General features: G+C 40.7%; 1 protein-coding gene across 3 annotated transcripts in view; it reads right to left on the reverse strand.

The window, feature by feature from the left end:
• Window positions 1–19757, reverse strand: part of MBNL3 (muscleblind like splicing regulator 3) — a 114247-nt gene that overhangs the window by 17677 nt on the left and 76813 nt on the right. For all 3 annotated transcript variants that reach the window (XM_047081955.1, XM_047081953.1, XM_047081954.1), the window contains exons 3-5: window positions 17060–17224; window positions 4321–4512; window positions 3010–3246 (exon numbers count right to left, since the gene is read on the reverse strand). In XM_047081955.1, coding sequence (XP_046937911.1) covers window positions 3010–3246; window positions 4321–4512; window positions 17060–17224 — 594 coding nt within the window. The remainder of the gene's footprint in view (window positions 1–3009; window positions 3247–4320; window positions 4513–17059; window positions 17225–19757) is intronic.

The following is a 19757-nucleotide window of genomic DNA, read 5'->3' on the forward strand; positions in this document are numbered from 1 at the left end:
AGGGTATCTGTTGAGCAATTGACTAGATAAGTATAGCCTAACACAGAAAATAAACAGACAAGGAAAAAACATACTGGTTTTCAACTTCACTCATTTAAGCAAATAACAAAGGACCTCATCATTTGAGCACGATGTGACCCAAAGCTGTGAACAGCAAATACTCATTTAAAATTAACATGTCCGGGATGTCCATCCATTAATCTATTACAATGAGATGGGCAGAAGCAACAGATATAGCAGGGAAGAGATTTTTGCCAGTTAAAATTCCAACGTGGATCTAGGAGATAAATGGTACACAGGTGATAAAACAGATGTCAGGAGGTCAGAGTTTGATCTTGTAGCTCCATAAAACAAAATCCAATCTATATAAGGACTTCCAGTGCAAATTCTAGAACTGTGCTTCTTCCAACTAGTATGTAAGGGAAAAGTAAATAATTTTCTTCTTCACGACGCACCTCACCCAGATAACATAGTAAAATATGTGCAATTTTCATTTATAGATGCTCACTGTGCATTTCGGGATGTACCACCAGCTTCGTTAAGTCCTTGTAAGGTTTAATTCTAAAATGTATTAGAATTTAAAACTCTCCTTTCATGTCTACACTTCTTTCAAAACCTCACGGTGCCCATGATACTCGGTCAAATTTGCTCCTGGATCAGATTCGTTGGAGAAGTTGGACATGACTTTCTACATTTTTTTTTTCCTCAGCAAATTGCATGTGACTTAAAAGACATGTCCCAGCAACAAGAATTAGGTATGCTCCAAATTCTTAAGGAGACAGGAACACTTGTGTTGAGTAATGAGCATTCCATATGCCAAAAAGGGGCATGCCATGACCTTCTTTCTCCTGTGGATAAAGAAGTCTAAAGGTATCTCTATTTTCTTTTTTTTTGGAAACTAAATATTTACTCTTCGTGTCTTTTGCTTTTAAATGCATACATGCTGCTTCAGTGAAGTCAACCTGAGCTACGCACATGAATACGAAGAGGGTAAAAAAAAATCTTTCTTTTACAAAACATTTCAACTCTGAATCCTTCAAAAGATAGAAAGCCTAAATTTCTTCAGGAAGCCTCCTTTATTTGATCTTACCTCAAACCAATTCCTGTGGGCCAATCTGACTACACTACTAAGACTCTGCTCTGACCAGCTACTCAGAGAGGAATGTTATATTGATATACACAAGTACCAAATGAAGGCCTACTAGACAATATTTAATTCTCAACAGATTTGGAACTGGCTTACATGCATCCTACCAAACACACTCAAATCATGAGAAATGGACACATACATATGAAGGCCCCGTGACTGAGCACGGAACAGGTACACAATGGTACATCCCATGCATATGAGAACCTTTATTTTTAGGGGAAACTGTATTTCTCTTGTGTATCATAGACCCACACTGCTTCTGAACTCCATGCCACTGACACAAGTAATCAAAAAAAAATTGGAGGTTTAAAATCTGCAGTGAACACTCTGGATACCTTGCTATTTTTTCATAGCTTAAAATCCTCTCCTTCAAAAGAACTTAAGACCAAAACCATTTGGTGAAGTCTTTTTAAAATTCATTAACAGACTGTTTTACAGATCAAGGGAGAAAATAAGTTTCTTCTACTTTCATGAAGTGATGGGTTCAGTTCTGAGAGAACAGAGGAGGTGAAGCAAGTCCAGAATCTACAAGAAAAGTCTGGAGAAATCTGGAGTATTTGCCTTAGAAAAAAAGACACGGGAGTCCCACTCATATGGAATAGGGACTGACTTATTTTGTGTAATAAAATAAGTTTAAGTTCCAGTTACACCAAGATCAACTTCAACTCAATAAGGAAAACCTTAACAAATAGGGATGTTTGAAAATACAGTAAAACCTTGCATTGCGAGTGACTTGTTCTGTGAGTGTTCCGCAAGACGAGCAAACATTTCTAATACATTTTAACTTGATAAATGAGCGACGTCTTGCAATACGATTAGTACGTGATGCCGAATGTCACATGATCAAAACTGAGCCAATGGTTCTTGAAATTCACTTTGATACACGAGTGCTTTGGATTATCAGCATGTTCCCAGAACAAATTATGCTCACAAACCAAGGTTTTACTGTAAATCTATCTCTTTCATGAAAAGGTAAGGTCCTGTCATGGGCTTCAGGATCCTGTAGGTGGTTTTTTTCTCCACGGCCAGGAAACATGAGGTTTCCTCAGGGTTTTGTCCCTTATTGAGATTATTATACCCTATTACATGAGGAAAGGCCCACATTAAAAAAAAGGAAAAAAATTACAAGCTGATTTTCTTTTTTTTAAATGTTTTTAAATTTTAACGTTTATTTATTTTTGAGACAGAGACAGAGCATGAACAGGGGAGGGTCAGAGAGAGGGAGACACAGAATCCGAAACAGGCTCCAGGCTCTGAGCTGTCAGCACAGAGCCCGACGCGGGGCTCGAACTCATGGACCGCGAGATCATGACCTGAGCCGAAGTCGGCCGCTTAACTGACTGAGCCACCCAGGCGCCCCTACAAGCAGATTTTCAAAGTAATTGACAGCTATGACAAACTTAACTAATCATAATTTCTATTTCTCAACCTATCACACTGTAGTGTTATGCATCTATTTTTCCCACCTGCTACCTTACTGACAAAATGTCCATGAAGGTGGCTTACAGGGTAGAGAGACAACTTTCTGCCTTTTTGGGATATTAAGATTAGCTAGGCTATCAAAACTACTCAAAAATAATTTACTGTTTAAGTTATAGAATTTACTCTTTTCCAAAACATGGGAGAGAAAGCACAGTAGATTAAAATCATTAGTGAAGCTTTGAAACAATTATCTTTAGAAAATTTGAGCAAATGAAGCAGAATAAATAGGTGTTCTCTTTTCCAGCTTATAACCTTGGCTATTCATACTACGATCCACTCATGACTATTCAAGACTATGGTTATAAGGATATTAGACAAGGTGAGGAATGTACTAACATTTCCCCCCAAACAGCCTACAACCCCTGGTCCGTTCTTACCATCGCGGCGGCAGCTGAGTGGTTCATCTGGTGATGAGCTGCCCTGAGTTTGGCTTGCAAGTGAGCAGGAGGATGAAAGTACTTGCATTTCTCCCGGGAGCATCGCCCTTTGATGTAATCCATGCAGATGGTCACAGTATTATCGCTCGCCTCGATCATGGAAACATCTGTAGGGTGAGCGTAGCGGCAATCGTTCTCACCACGGGTACAGTTTCCACGCTGGAATTCTCGGCAAACCTTAAATTACAGTGACAGTGACAACACATATCACATGGATGCCTGGAAGCTGATTAGCTTTTATTTATTTTGCCAGTGAATGTAAGAGCAAGAGTAGACGTGATTTTGTCATCTATCTAGGAAAATTCTACAAAAGCTGAAGGATAATGTGAAGCCATATTCCCGGTGAGACGTCCACATAGATGTTTCTATTCCTAGAAAAAAAAAAATATTCCACTATGCCCAAAGGAAAGTTGTCTGCTTTAAAAGTATTGTTGAAAACCACTTTTTAATCTTCCGCTTAATTCACAGCCTGAAGTGTAATTAGCCAAATTTTCAAGAGGGGGTTATTTTGCTAAAGTCCAAGATGAGTCTTTGTCACACAGCAATGCAGTTTTTCCCAGCAAAAAGTTGTGGATCACAACTGAGTTGCGTGTACAGTCAGATTCCATTACGATACAAATGCCAGGCATTTAAGTCAGCCAGTGGAGTTGCCTTTGTATGAAATGGACTAGTTATTTATTTCCATGTAGGAAGAATGACAAGGGAAGACTGAAGGACTTCCATAAATCAAAAAAGCTGTTTGAAGTTTCTTTTAGATTGCCTTTTCATAAGCAGCGGGGATATTCATTATCTAGTCCATCATTCTTAAGATGGAGAAAAAGGTTTGCATACTATGATACTCCCTTAATATTCTGCATTCATAGAGACTTAATCTACTTTTTTTTTCCCAGTTGGATTATTCTAGCAAGTAGAGACTCATTAACAATACGGCGATCCCAGTCTATAAAGCTGGAGCCTGGGTTAAAGGAACATTCCCACCAGCCCTCTTGTGCCATAGCAAAGGGGATGCAGTGTCCGTATCTGGGCACACTAGGACACCGTCTGACCTGTTGTACAACTGAATCAATGCGTTGCATAACAGGCTACAATGGCAGTAGTAAGACATTTAACATTTTTCTGAGGTTATACTTCATAGGCTAAAAACTCAGGTGTATTTACTGAAAGCATTCAAAACGCTGGGCCCTGAGAATGTCGCTTTCTGCGTGGGGTTGATACTACCCTACAGGTATTTATATATTTCTACATCAATACCTCCAGTCTATCTGAACGCATCGGTTTGGGACCAGCAGCTCCTGGCAATGCGAGAGGCGGGTTTCCAGAAATCAGAACAGGTGCATTCGGTACAAGTTCAGCAGGAAGCAGGCCCATCCCAGGATGAGGTAAGTAAGGATTGAAAGCCATGGCAGGATTAGCTGCAAGTGGTGGATTCACAGGAAAAGAAGTCTGCACGTTGAAAAGAGGAAAAAAAAAGCCATTAGAGGTAAATAGATTCTTTTCTATTATTACACAGGAGGCATTCTTTCAAAGAGCCTAAGCCATATCCCAAGTTACCATTGTTGCTTTTGACTTCTGCCACAAGTGATATCACCTATACAGGCAATCTGCCTTGTCTCCTTACACAGGCATGGCCCTTCCAGGCAGACTTCCGGTTCTCCCGAAAGCCCCTCTGTTCCACTCTCCTCCTTCCTCTTTCCATCAGCACTGCCTGGCCCTAAGGCTGCCGGTCCTACCAAAGTTCCACCAGCCCCACCACCACCTCACTCCTCTTTTTGGCCCACTATCAATTACAGAAGACAGAAGGGAAGTGAGGAAGAAAGGGGCAGATTAAAGAAAGGTGAAAGCTCTAACAACTTCTTGCTGTCCACCTAAAATGAGATTGGGATGGTCGTTTTTTAAAGAAAATTAGAGGTTCTATTTCACAAATGAATCGGACTTGCCCAGCCTCGTCTTTACCTAGGGGGCCAGATGATATCCCTAACTCAAAAGGAGGCCCTAAAAAATGTTCCAAGGATCCCTGTTAGGCAGGGAGACATAACATAATAGGATTTGAAGGTATATAAACTAGAGCACAACTTGTCAAGAAAAACATTAGAAATGCAAAGGGCTCTCACAGGTTTTTCTCTCTTATGAAAGTCCTAATCTCAAGAGCTTGATACATGTATTGCCTTTATTATCTGTAACCATGTAGTTTATCCCTCTGTGTGCTATTTTCCAGCTTGTTCCACATGTGGGAATCTTTTCTTTTCAATGTGGTTCTAATTTCTTTGATAGTTCTCTTTTCTCCACTGTAATACCCCATTCTTAGTAAATGACTGATAGAATCAGTGATAAGGTTTAAAAAGAAATGGAAGCATTTAACGGATTAACAACAAACCATGGTTAAATGCAGTACATTTCTAGCAGGGACTCTATGAGGTAGATAGTGCCTTGGTGTGCACCTGGTGGTTTCTCTCGGTGCATTATTAATAGCATCTGTTCTTTCTTGCTTTCTTATGATTTCTTTCACTAAAGAAAGAATGCATCTTTTGCCCTGTCAAGCTGTATCCGTATCTTCTGCTACATCACATGAATAGGAACAGCCCTAAGTATAGGTAGAATGGGAGGCTATGGAGTATGAAGTGAGGGCCAATATATATATTCACCAACCCACCCCCTAGTCTGACTTGAAATTTTCACCTGCATAGCCGTCTCCCCAAAGCCCGTTAAAAACCACATGCCAGGGGCGCGTGGGTGGCTCAGTCGGTTAAGCATCCAACTTCGGCTCAGGTCATGTTCCCACAGTTTTGTGGGTTCAAGCCCTGCGTCGGTCTCTGTACTGACAGGGCAGAGCCTGCTTGAGATTCTCTCTCTCTCCCTGTCTCTGCTCCTCTCCCACTTGTTCTATCTCTGTCTCTCTCAAAATAAATAAACTTAAAAAAAAAAAAAACCACATGCCAACATGGAAGGAAGGGGCTTCCCAAAGAGCACTCTACTGTAGATGATTTTCTCAAAGTAGCTAATCGGCACGTTAGGAAGGACAGAAAGAACTTGGCCCCTCAAAACTGACAAGACTCACTAGGGTGAGTAGAGAATGCATGGCAGCCAAGAGCTTTCAGAGGAAGGGGCAACACCAGGCACCGGGAAAGATGATGGTGCAGTCAGGGAGGGGCTTTAAGGTCTGAGGACCAGGTCTAGGGCTGACCCAGCCCAACTAGGCATTGTGATGTAAGGCTGTAAGGACACGCCATACTTCTCACTGAATGAGATGTGAAGCTCCAGGAATTAGCTGATGTGATATTGTTATATAATGAGATGGAAATCTCTTGGAAACTGCCACCCAGGCATGCTTCCACGATAAGGCACAGTTTATCAATTTGATGATTCATGGTTGTCTCAAAACCAGCAAGAATCTCTCATTGTAAAAACTCTGCATTTGAACCACACAACAGTACTTTGTTTTACTTCTCTTTTCTCTCTGACTTTCATAGTAAATTTCTCACTGAAGTCACCCTGCTGTTTCTCCTGGATGCTTTCTGCCTTTGCCTTTTACAGAAGTGAGAAGAACCATTATTACAATTCTCTTCAAAAACTACTGAATTAAAAGACCTGTAGGTGAGTGGGTTTTCCAGATTAAAAATCATTAATCACTAATAAATAGTGATCAATTAATAATATTTAAGCCTAATGCATGTAAGTGATGCTTCCTATTTGCAGTAGCTCTGAACTTCTGTAATTTTTTTCCTTCCTTTTTCGGGGAAATTTTCCTGGTTAACTTCTGCTTTCTTTGGAATATATTGTAACTTGTTTAGGTTTGTTATAGGCTTCAAGTGTATGAAAAGAAGTTGTAAATTACTTAGAAGTCCATATAAAAAGTGCAAAGGGCTTGCTGAAAATGTTTGGATTTTTTTCAGGTTTTGCCACGAACTATACTGTGCCATCTTTATGTTCTAAAATGAGTATTAACGCTTTTGTAACCATTTTCTCCTTGAGTAAAAACTTCATTCTTTAACACTGTTTATTGAGAAGAAGCAAGTTCTTCTAAGCACAACCCTTGGGCCTAGGCAGGGACTCCTGAGCTCCTTATTTATTTTCAAATGGACATTTTGGTTTTCTTACCACCACCTCTGCCCCAGGGTAACTATTCCATTGAGTTTGAACATTTCAAGGGCTTAGCTTTGGCTAACAGCCACCTGTTAAGCAGCCGGCAAGCTCACACATTCAGTTTTAATAAGCAATTTTAATCCTGCCTATACCTCGTCTGCAGCCCTGCCTGACAGTTGAGCTAACAAGAACCCATCTTGGGGGTAAAGAACCTTTTAAAGAAAAAAATTCCTAGCCGGCTGAACCTGAAATGGTCTGGACACTTAAATCTGTTTCAGATACTCGCTCGAACCTAAATTATTTACTAAATATTTGAAAATATGAGAAGGTTTTTCCTCCGAGAACCAGAGGGGTGGAATTTCAGCTTTCTCCGGGTCTTATAAAAACAAACCGTGAAGAATAGTGGAGACAACTGATTCATGAATAACAAGGTCACCTAGACAGTTACTTACTCCCAACGTCTCCAACAGCATTAGCTGGTAGGGTAGGAATTCCCAAGAGTGATCACACAGTACCTAGGAACTACCAGGGCCTTAGAAATACCTTGTAAAAGTCAGTGATCGCCTCTAGAACAGTAGCCCCTAATCCTGGACTTCACTGAAAGCCGTGGACTCTGAATATGGAACTTGCTCAGCAACTTAAAGCCCTCACAGAATTCCCGCTGGGGCTGGGTTATGGACTAATCACTGTCAAAGAGCGTGTGTTGCAGGCTAAGTAAGGGTAGGCAGACTCCAGCCCCTGGGCCTAATCCGGCCCACCTATGTTTGTATGGTCAGGATGACAAACCAGGATGGTTTCTACATTTTTAAATGGTTGAAAAAAGTAAAAGATGGAGACTATTTCATAACACACGGAAAGTATGTGAAATGCATATTTCACTGTCCTTAAATAAATTCCACTGTGCTCATTAGGAGATCTGTATTGATGAAAAGTTGTACATATTTGTTTTTTCTCTTTTTGGAGAAGTACCTACATAGTACCCTTGACGTTGCCTCTTGTGCCACAAAGCCTGAAATACTTACTAGTCAATTACAGAAGCAATTGCTGACCCTCATTCTAGAGGGTTCCAAGAAAGTAAAGCACTCCATCCATTTCTGGAGTAAAGCACTAATTTTATATGTATATAAATTTAATACTTGTGGCGTGATTCCACAAGTTGAAAAGGTTTGGCTTTAGAAACCAATACTAAAATATTCACTACAATATTTTCTTAATTGGTACTAAAATTAGGATTCTTCACTATTTATTTATGAAACAATAAGTACTCAGTGGTTAAGAATGGGGAGATAGATAGAATCTTGTGAAAGGTAAAATTTTAGGAGCCACCACATTTTGGGTCTTAAGGGATTCTGAAGCACCTTTTTAAAAAATGTTTATTTATTTTTGAGAGAGAGAGAGAGAGAGAGAGAGAGAGACAGAATCCCAAGCAGGCTCCAGGCTCTGAGCTGTCAGTACAGGGCCCAACGCAGGGCTCGAACCCATGAACCACGAGATCGTGACCTGAGCTGAAGTTGGATGCTCAACCAACTGAGCCATCCAGGCGCCCCTTGAAGCACCTTTGAATTGTAATACAATCCACTGAAAAACTATGCCTGAAATATCTCTAGTTTACACATACATTTTAGGAACACTGAGTTATCATTTAAAATGGGTTATCCCTCAAACTAGTATAAAGAAAAAAATGTGAAGTGCTATGCGAAATCAATCTTTGTGTCTCCCCAACAGCTTAGATCTATTTGTAGTTACTTCAGTAATATCCAAGGTTCATTACAATTATTGTGTGATGAATGCAAGACACTTTAAGTCAATTATGCCAGTCCTTGCCTGAAGTCAACATAATTGAGGCCTTCCCTCTCTGAGCTCCTGTCTAGAGGTGGGCGACTAAACATTTCCTTTTATAGGATGGCAAACATTTGGTAATAATTTGTTGACTAGATTTTAATACCAGAAAAATAACACTCTTTAACTTTTACTAGCACTCATAATACCTTAATTTTATTGCTCATTGACAAGCATTTATATAGTATAAAAGGAAGCCCTGCTCACCATCACCATGTGAATTTCTGTCCTTAGCTAATCCCAAAGCACTTTGAAATGTATAAGTTTAGTTTACCCCAGACTTTACTGTTCACATGGAGCACAACTGAATAATCTTTCTTTCAGAGTTTTTGCTTGGTCATCTCCACACTCTCTGAGTGATGTTCTGAGTGATGCCCGCATAACCTCCAGACTAGTTAATTGGTCCCTCAATAATTGAGAGTTAACTTTATAAACAGACGCAAGCTGATAGTGGTGTTTATGTACTAATCCTACTTGTTAATGAATAAGTCACCGTGGCCCAAGAGAGAGCTAGGCAAAAAAAAAAAAAAAAAAAAAAAAAAATCACCAAAAAAATACATAAATTCAATGGTCAAAAGTGAATAGTTGTCCTCATCTACGTCTGGCTTTTCTGACCTTAATCACAGAAGGTAGGCGATGGATCAATACATTGTTGTGAGTGTTAAAGGTATAAAACATAGCATGTAAGGGAGGACACAATATGGTTTGGATCTGCCCATATTTGGCGGAAAAGAAGCTGCAAAATAGGCCAGCAGTTACGACGGAGTGCCCAAAGACAAATCTGTGTCACACCAGATGATTTTACAGGTAAGAATATGGCAAGAGGGCAAATGACTTCTTTAGACGGGCAAGGCAGTTTTGACTCTGTTCCTGAAAAGTGAACAAGGACTGACCTAAAAATTGTACGTTGGTGAACTATATGTGATAATAGTGGCACTCAAGTGACTAGTACTCCACCAGGAAAGACTCAAGTGGTTACCCAATTTTAACAAAGGGGATTAAACAAAACATGAGTGGGGGAGGGATGACCAGAGCTGAGAAAAGCCGAGAACCGCAGGAAGTCTGGAGACTATAAACGTTTCAATGCAAGTCCAGGATAAATAGATGCTAAGGGTTATTATAATTATCAAGGGTTCAACAAACCTCCACCACCGCCACCACAACAACACAACAACACAGAGTTAATAGAAAGATAACTCTACAGAGGAAAACCAGAAAAGGCGAAAGGTCTAAAAAAATGTGGAGGATCAGGTAGAAATCAGACACTAAGAGTAGCACAAAAATATTAATTCACCATCTTACTATTGTTAGATCATAGATTCCTAGAGGGCAGATGTACTTGGTTGAATGAAAAGAGATTCCTAAGCCACTGATTAATTTTAGGATTATCAGAAAAATCAAATTCAAACATCACAGCACAAAAGAAACACTCAGGGATCAGAAGTGGTGGCAGAGGGATTGACTAAATCCACCAATCCATCAGTTTTCCTGTCTGCTAAGGAAGACTTGAGGCAGAAGGCTGCTCCCAAACGGTCTTTTCACATAGATGCACATTGTGTGTCAGCAGCACAGGACACTTTATACACACGTGTGTGCCATGCAAGCATACACACATACACAAATATAGGGATGTGTGCATTTTTAAACTGGAGTGGCTGAATCATCAGTATCAGAAGGTATCCAATGTAGAGTTCTGAAACAATGGCTTTGTGATACTGTAGATCAAAAGATGCAACTTCTTTTTTTTCCTTCCTTCCTTCCTTCCTTCCTCCCTCCCTCCCTCCCTCCCTCCCTCCCTCCTTCCCTTCCTTCCTTCCTTCCTTCCTTCCTTCCTTCCTCTTTCTTTCTTTCTTTCTTTCTTTCTTTCTTTCTTTCTTTCTTTCTTTCTTTTCTTTCTTTCTTTCTTTCTTTCTTTCAAGTAGGCTTCATGCCCAGTGCAGAGTTCAACTTGGGGCTCAAACTCTCAGGGCTTGACCCTGAGATCAAGACCTGAGCTGGAATTAAGAGTCGGACACTTGGGGCGCCTTGGTGGTTCAGGCGCTTAGGCATCCAACTCTTGATATCAGCTCAGGTCAAGATCTCACTGTCGTGGAATCAAGCCCCGCAACGGGCTCCTTGCTGAGCACAGAGGCTGCTTGGGACTCTCTCTCTCCCTCCCCCTCTCTCTGCCCCTCCCCCACTCGCTCGCTAGCACCCATCACGCACACCACATGCTCTCATGCTCTCTCAAAATAAATAAATAAATAAACTAAAAAAAAAAAAAGTCGGATGTTTAACAGACTGAGCCACCCAGAAGCCCCGACAGGCAGCTTCTTAATGCGTGGTTCCAGACTAGTGAATTGTTAATATGACTGGTATCCACAGAGTGGCATAAGAGCAGAGACCAGGGAAAGGAGAGTTTAAAATAATCAGTAGATGCATAAAGGGTATGAAGGCAAAATAGGATTGTGTGGGCGACCAGTTTAAGATTATTGTCAGGTGCCAGGGGCCACCACAGGCTTTACACTAAGTTGCCTGGTGGTTCTCCCTACTGAACTCTATTGATCTGAGCAAGGGGATGGTTTTGCTGAGAGAAAAAAAAATCATCCTCAATAGGTGAGGCTGTCAAGCATTGATTTTGTCGACTGTTGCTGTTGTTTCATCTTCCATTCAGAGAAAAAGATCTTCCCAGAGCCCTCCCAACTTCCTGCCTTCATCTCAGAGAAGCTAACAGGCCCACACGGTCTCATTAGCTCCAGGCTCTAACCAACTGAGCCAACCAGCCCCAGAGGAGAAGGACACACAATGGGCTGAGAGGAGATTACGTTGAATTTATCCCGTGGGAATATATGAGGGAGGCACATGGGAGAATGTTGAGGTTACTTACTATCAGAGGAATGGGCACTGTAAAAGATATCATGTACCAATGCTCTCTGTTGGGCTGCAAAAATTGTAGCGCTTCTGTTTAACCTCGGGAAAAACAAGATTTCACATTGTGCGTTAACAGAGTTGGGGCAAGGCAGAAAACCGACTGCTGGTGAGACTTCTTTCGTTTTACTACAGAAGGAGCTTCAAGCTGTGTGACAGGCACGGCCTAGGCAAAGGACCTGAACAACAGCTCTACTTTGGCCCAGCAACTGCAATCAGGAGTGAATCCAGGGTCTGGGGGGCCTGAAGTTGAGGCAGTTGGGTAGGGTAGGGGAGTCTTAAGAACAAAGAACACACGGGTATCTTTTGCAAATCTTACAAAGGCATTGCAAACACATTGCTAGGGCTCCAGCACATTTGCCAGGGCCTTGGACGGAGCCCATGCAAATGAGGGGCCCTGAGCCTTCGCTAACCTCAAGGTAAGTCTACCCCTGGGAACAATTTGTTGAACAAATAATGTTAGGCTTCAGCCGCGATATCTAAAAGTAAAATCTTGTCTAACCTTTTAGCAAACATGGTAAAATCCGGATGCAATTGGGGGACTGGATGCATGGTATGACTCCATACACTCCTGTGATGCGATGTGGTCAACCTCAGTCAACGCAGAACTTCACATGATAATGACAGTCATAATTACATTAAGAGCACATTAACGTGATAATTACATAATGCCTGTCATCGCCGACTTAAACGTTTTGCAAAAATCACTTTACAAAACATTTAGATGTCAGCACATTGAGATGAAAGAGCTCAATGTCATCATGTATCGTCTCAAGAGTAGATAAGCTGAAAAATCCGCCAAAGAACCTTCATTAAAATACATTGTAATTTCTGTACGGATCATGAGACTGGTCATCTGCAATACGGAAGCGGTTTCCTTTTCCATTCAATCTACAAAATGGCTTGCCCACCTTTTTTTCATGGTAATTTTTAACAAAAGAGCCATGACAATAGGGACACAGAAGATACTTCGGGCAATAAGGTTAGTTTTGTGTGTGAACCATATGAACTATATGTGAGCTATGTGAACCAGAAAAAGTGTAACTCTGATGTGAATATGCTAAATGTACGATGTATTCTGGTGAGGGAAGGATACCCTTTGTCTTTAACTACTTACTCGTTTAAGTACTTAATGTTTTCAAAAATTAAAACGTCAACAAATTATTTTGCAATTCTACTTCTGTTCACTTAAAACTGCCCCAGTCCAAAGTTTCTGAATGGAATAATATTATACTTTATCAGTCCTACTTAATTAAGGAAGAAAAATATTGAAAATGCTGGGCTCTAGACATTATTCGTTATCGGTGTATCCACCTTCCTTCTATCTACTGGAACTTCCTATTTTTTCCCCTTTTGGCTCTGAAGTGTTACATCACCTTCACTCCTTACTCTATTAATGTCAGGTAAAGATATAAGCTGGTTTATGGGCAATGTCTGTGGTAAACAGAATTATAAAATTGTTGTAAAAAGGTGGGGGGTCCAGACAGACATCAGATGATTCTGTCTGCAATGAAGGAAAAGTCTGGAGGGGAACCCATGTTTATAGGCTCTGTGGTTTGGAACACCGTAACTTGGCCACAGGAATGCAAGCCATGAAAAACATACAGCAGACCAGAGGACTTGGCACACCCCAATAGCTGAACCAATAACCTGTATATAAATCATCAGGTGAATACACTTGACTGGGTGAAGTTCACCTGCGTGTGAAGAACTGCCTCCATGTGAATCACCACATTCAAAGAGAGAAACTAAAGGAGTTTACTAGATACAGACAGGTCTAGATTATGCAAAATGTCTACATCAGAAATATTTTTAATAGACTTACAACATCATATCCACTGAATACAAGCACACATTACATCCAGCAGTTGAGAGTCCTTCCCCCCCTCCATAACGAAAATTCCTAATTGTGAAATTGAAATTTTAAGACATTAGCTTTGCTTGAGAGCAATCCCAATCCAGCGTGCCTGCTTTTCCCTAAAATTCTTCTACGGGGCTCGTGTTTGCCTCTTAATTATGCCAGGGGGAGTTCTTAAACATGATTTTTCTTTTTCTTCTTTTTCTTTTTTTTTTTTTTTTTTGCTGTGAACATCAGCAACTCTCTCTCTTAACTGCATTGAAAAACACTGGGGAGTCACGCCCTTTGTCTCACTTGCTAAACTTCCTTAATAAATCCAACAAAAGCTTTCAGAGGTAGAATTTTATACTAGCAAATGTCAATTCAGACCTGTTAAATACAGTGAGCAAACCTGCCTGCTACAGCAAGCATTCCACCCAAATTGACTAGGTGTGGCTTTTATTCATTGTTCAGGCACAGTGAACAGAATCTGTCCTCTAGCTACCATCCCATTTAGGTTGACATTCCCTTTATCTGGGGGCTTATAATAAGCAAACCATACTCAATTTTCCAAAAGCAGATGTGCTCCTTTGGTATCCTAGAAACGGATCAAAGTATGCTTTGTGGAAAGACCTGAAGTTCAAGCCAGTGATACCAAACGGGTCTTAATATGCAACCACACAAATATCAGGACTGGAAAAAAAAATACCAACATTGGAAATTTAAACAAAAGCTTGACTATTTTAGGGAAGAAGAACCAGATTATCAGGGTGGTGGGGTTCAAAAGCATAGAGAGATGTTTGGGGAGCGTAGGTACAAGAAAAATTAAGTAAAATCGTATGTTATTTCTATAGTAATATCAAGATCCACAAGAAAGAACATTTCTTTCAAACCAGACTGGTAAATGTCACTTAAAATTGCTCACACTAGCGCAATTACAACACGCCTACAAAGCTTTCTAGACCACAAAATAGGATCATATCAATCATCTTGGGGTGAGTTTTTTGTATACATAATAACTGCAGAAATTAATCTTTTATCAGTTTATCACATCACAACAGCTATTGTTAAATAATCTACAAGGTAGAAAGCAATTTCCAATTGTTCCCTGGGGTCTTCTAAGTAATGTCTTGTATCTTACGATATGCTATAAAATAAATTGTACTCCTGTGAGTCCTATCAGTCATATTCTGCAGCCTGAAATCTGAAATTACCCTCATTGAAGAAAAAAGGGAAATGTATTCTATTACAGAAAGCATGGAGAATCAAATTAGAAAGCACAAGAGGCTGGAAAACTCAATGGATCTCTTATTGGACTCTAAAAAAAGCCACTCCCTATTCTCCAGGGTGAGGCAGCATGATCAATAATGCATGAATGGTTGAGAGGGGAGTGGAAAGATTCTCCTGGAGGTTGAATAGAAGATGAATAGTCTGCCTTCTGCCTTTACCCCTACTTTATCCCAGGCTCTGCTCTCTGATTCCCTGAAACAGGGCATTTGATGGATGCTCCATTGCTGTCCCTTGACCTATGAAAAAAACAAAACAAAACACATGCGCCGGCACTGTAGGAAATCTTGGGCTCAGGTGTGTGATACAATCTGGCCCCTATTCTTTGCTCAGTCTGAGATTGGGACATCCTATGAGAGGCCAAGAGTAGTAATAATGGTGGATGAAAAGCTCCCTTGCTGTATTGTCCTTCTACTCACATTTTCTGGACTCACCACGCATGTCATTTCTCTGCGGCTCTGTTCATGCTATTCTCAGTATCTAGAGCACTGTCTCTTCCCTACCCGGTTAGAAATAGCAAAAAATGGAAATCAGTGCGTGAAAGCTAATGAAAGAGTTTGGAGAAGGAGTTCAACAATATGAAGTATTACTAAAGGTCAAAGAAGAGCTCTAAAGAGCTCACTAATGACCTTCTGGGAACTAATTTATGAATATAATTTATCACCACTGAGTTCCAAGGCAAATGTTTTTGGCAAGCTAATAGTACAGGAGATGAAATCTACTCATTTTGCTTAAATTTGCCTGGACTTTCTGGAAAAAGAGGATCATGGTGCAAAATTGTAGCAACTCATCAATGCCTCTACCACCTGTTTTGTGCACCATCTATAAAGATGTACCAGTTAAGGGGTGCCCTCTCCATATTGATTTCCTTGAATACTGAGAATCAGTGCTATAATGAAATAGGTTTTGCTGAGTGCAGGTTAACCTACCCCCACATTTTTTTGTTGCATCTAAATATTATGTATGCCTTTCAGCTTTCAGTGAGTTTATTACATAGTCACTGATGAAATGGGTAACAATGACAACGTAACACTTTTGAATTAGCATATAGGTAATGGTTTAAGGGAATGGGACACCACTGAACTAAACTTGAGACCTGAAAGGGCTCAGTAGAAAAGGGACAGTTTCCAATTCCTCCTGGAAGGTCTCAGACTAAACCGTAAAAGGGACAAAAGCACTTTTTTTAAAGGATCCATTTCAACTCAATGATCCACAAAAATACTAGATGCTAGTCTAGAATGACAACATAATCTTTGTAATTTCTGCAAAGGGAAACTCCGTGGCTGGGTTATGGTAAACCACCATCAAATACCTGGCCAGGATTTGTCAAGAATGTCAAGGTCACGGGAAACAGGGAAAGACTGAGAAATGGTCACAGACCTGGCGAGAGAGGGGAGACTGCAGTCAAATAAAATACACGGTGGTACCCTGGATTTGGCACTGGAACAGAAAGGTGGCACACTCACGGAAAGACTAATGAAGTCTGAAAAAATTCGGGAGTTTAGTTCACGGTAATGTGGAAAATGTCACTTTCTTCATTTCATATATCATGAAAACATAAGAAATTAACAGTGGGGGACACTGGGTGAGGGATAATATGGGAACTCTCTGTACTGTCTTTGCAACTTTTCCTTAAATCTGTAATTATTCCAAAGTAGAAAGCCTATTAAAAAGGAACAAAAACCACCATCAAAGAGCAAGGACATTTCAATTAACATCCTAGAATTCAACGGTTTACTTGTAATAATCATCAAACCTCCTCATCTTAAAATATTAATATTCATATTCTTCTATAAGGTGAATTCATGGTAAATGCAACCCAGGTTTTAAACCCAACACACCCAAAGGCTCCCTTCACGTGCGCAACAGCTTTGTAGTGTCAATGAATACATTAACAGGCATCCTAAATCCTTCTGGAACTAAGTTCCTGAAGGCCCAGCAAGGTTATTCCGATGTAGAGCGATATTCTTAAAACAAAAACAAAAACAAAAACAAAAACGCATAGATACAGTTTTTGCCCAAGACATAGCCGTAACTTACAAGTGATGCCATCTGAGCATTCTGGAGCATAAACTGCATTTGCTGGGCGAACATGGCTGCGGCAGTCTTCTGTTGAATCAGATTGTTCCGTCCATTAATTTCCAGCTGCGTTTTTAGGTGTGGAGGAGGGTGGAGGTACTTGCAGTTCTCTCTAGCACACCGACCCTACAAATGAAGAGTTGGATGAGCCTGCGCTGATATTTACACAAAGCTGGCAACAAACTACCAAGTTTATGCAGCTCCAAGCTGTGAGTGGAGGAGACCGGTAAGGAGGGTTTTACATCCATTGGCTCATTTAAGCTTTGAACCAACCCTCTAAGATGGATACCCTTGTAACCTTCACCTTTGAGATGAGGAAACTAAGAGAAACGCACACAATCAAAAACGTGACAAAACCGGAACTAAAACCCAGGGAGGCTGATGCCAGAACTCATTCTCGTAGGCACTTTGCTCTGCCCTACTTTGATATGCATCAAATTATGTGGAAAACATAAAATATTAGGAATACTGTGATACCATCACAACAGGACAAAATTTAACAAAATTTTAAATAAAAATTTCCTGATGTGAGATGTAAAATCATGCCTGTGAAATTAATTAAGATTCCGGATTTGGATCTACATCGACAAGCAATCAAGAAAATGGAGGGAAAATGTTAGATAACCGTATACACATAAATATACCTTACACATTTTAGATCCACTATTCTGGACAATTTGGGCTCTAAAGTTCTTTTTCCTGAATCCATACCATATGAGAACCATCCTGAAATCCCCCGACGTTGTGTTCATCAAAGAAGAAACCTCTACATCTGGCACTCATGTTGTTCTTCAGGTTCCAGAAGCAATGGTCCTGGATCACTTGGGTAAATGAGACCAAAGTGTATTTTGGAGTCTCAGCTCTTTCAAAGTTTTATTGATGTGTTTAAGCACTTCCAGACAGGATAAGATGTCAGTCCTGGGCAATCAAATATGCCTTTGGTGTTGCCGAAATGCTGACCTGGCTGCTAATTACGGTGTCTACCATTTGACAGCAAAGGATGTCACTGGACAGGGATTTATCACATCATCAAATGTGATCTGTTGTTGTATTTGTTTAACTCATGAGCACTATACAAAGACGCTAGTGATTCTCTCAATTGCATTACCAGGTCCACTATAATCCTTTTAAGACAAGCACAAATGTCAGCAATTCTTTTTCCCACAGATGCTAAATTTTTTTTTTTTAAGTGCATGAGCTTATTGGAGAAAGGGGTGGAGAAAAAAGGCAGCTTTTTAAAATTTATTTATTTTTTTGGACCCAAGAGTGCAACCTGCTAGGCTGCCTGAATCCACAGGAGAAATGGGTTAGTTCACTGTGTGCTTTTTTTTTTCTTTTTTTTTTTTACTGTTTATTCATTTTTGAGAGAGACAGAGAGAGAGAGAGGGAGGGAGGATGGGAGAGGGAGAGAGACAGTGCAAGCGGGGGGAGGGGCAGAGAGCGAGGGAGACTCAGAATCTGAACCAGGCTCCAGGTTCCAAGCTGTCAGCACAGAGCCTCATGCGGGGGCTGGAACTCACGAACCGTGAGAAGATGACCTGAACCTAAGTCGGACGCTCAACCAACTGAGCCACCCAGGCGTCCTAGTTCACGGAGTGTTTTTAGCACATGCTATGAATTTTCCTTACTTAACATGACTAAATGGTGTCCACGATCACTTCTCCGTATTTAGTTATCTCGTCACTAAAGCATTCCTCGAATTTCACCGTGAATCGAGGTGTGAGATTCAACTTTATAGAGCCACATTTAACGCAAAGCCAGATGCACTGCAACAGCCCTTTTAAATACCAGATCACAGCCACAAAGGGGCTCTATCATTTTCCTTCTGGCAAGAAGCTGAGTATAACTTAACACATAGCTTGAGAAATTACAGGAGCCACTATTGTTTTCTGTCGGCTTTGTCCTTTTGTCTCTTCCGATGATCAATTTATTTGTGACCAAATTAAATGATTTATAAAATCAAATAATATCTTAATTTCAATGTACCTTCACATTCCTCTGCATATCCTGGAAAAGGAAGAATTTGTTGGCACTAAGAGTTTTCTGATTTCATAAAAGTAGCTTAGGAATCCTTACGTGTGCTTAAAACCACAATAATAGTGGGTTCCCCCCTCCATTTGTGTGCCTCCTACGAGAAAAACATACAGCTTCATTTTACACCTACCACAATCTGCACCAAAGCAAAGTCACAAGGATTTCAGCCTCCAGATTCTCCACCCTCCACCCAGTATAACCGAGATCCTCTGGCTCTGAGTTAACAGCCCCGCGGGAAGCAGGGATGCTTGGTGGCTTCCACAGCCAAGCATGCTAGTTTATACTTCGGGGTCTCTTTTCCTCCTCCCACACCCTAACATTAAGATTTCCCCAAGGTTCAGTCCTAAATCCTCTGCTCTCCTCTCTAATCTCTTTCTCTGGAGAAATGAAGTTCTTGTCAAGTTTCATCGATCACCACACTGGCTCAGATTGTAAATCTCCACACCGATCTCTGCTCACTCTTCTGAATTTCAGTCCTTCCTCATCACTAACCACAGCTGCATTTGGAGATCCCGCCCCCTTAACCAGATCTAAAGAACTTACTCCCGACCTTCCTTCTCCATAGACTAGGTTTCCTCTTCCCGCATAGTCCCATTTAGGACCACCGCTCCAATTCCCAGGCTGA

The sequence above is a fragment of the Lynx rufus genome, unplaced genomic scaffold (assembly GCF_022079265.1).
Source record: "Lynx rufus isolate CCGP_SWC_20201006 ecotype Redwood Valley unplaced genomic scaffold, mLynRuf1.p SCAF_19, whole genome shotgun sequence".
NCBI lineage: Eukaryota > Metazoa > Chordata > Mammalia > Carnivora > Felidae > Lynx > Lynx rufus.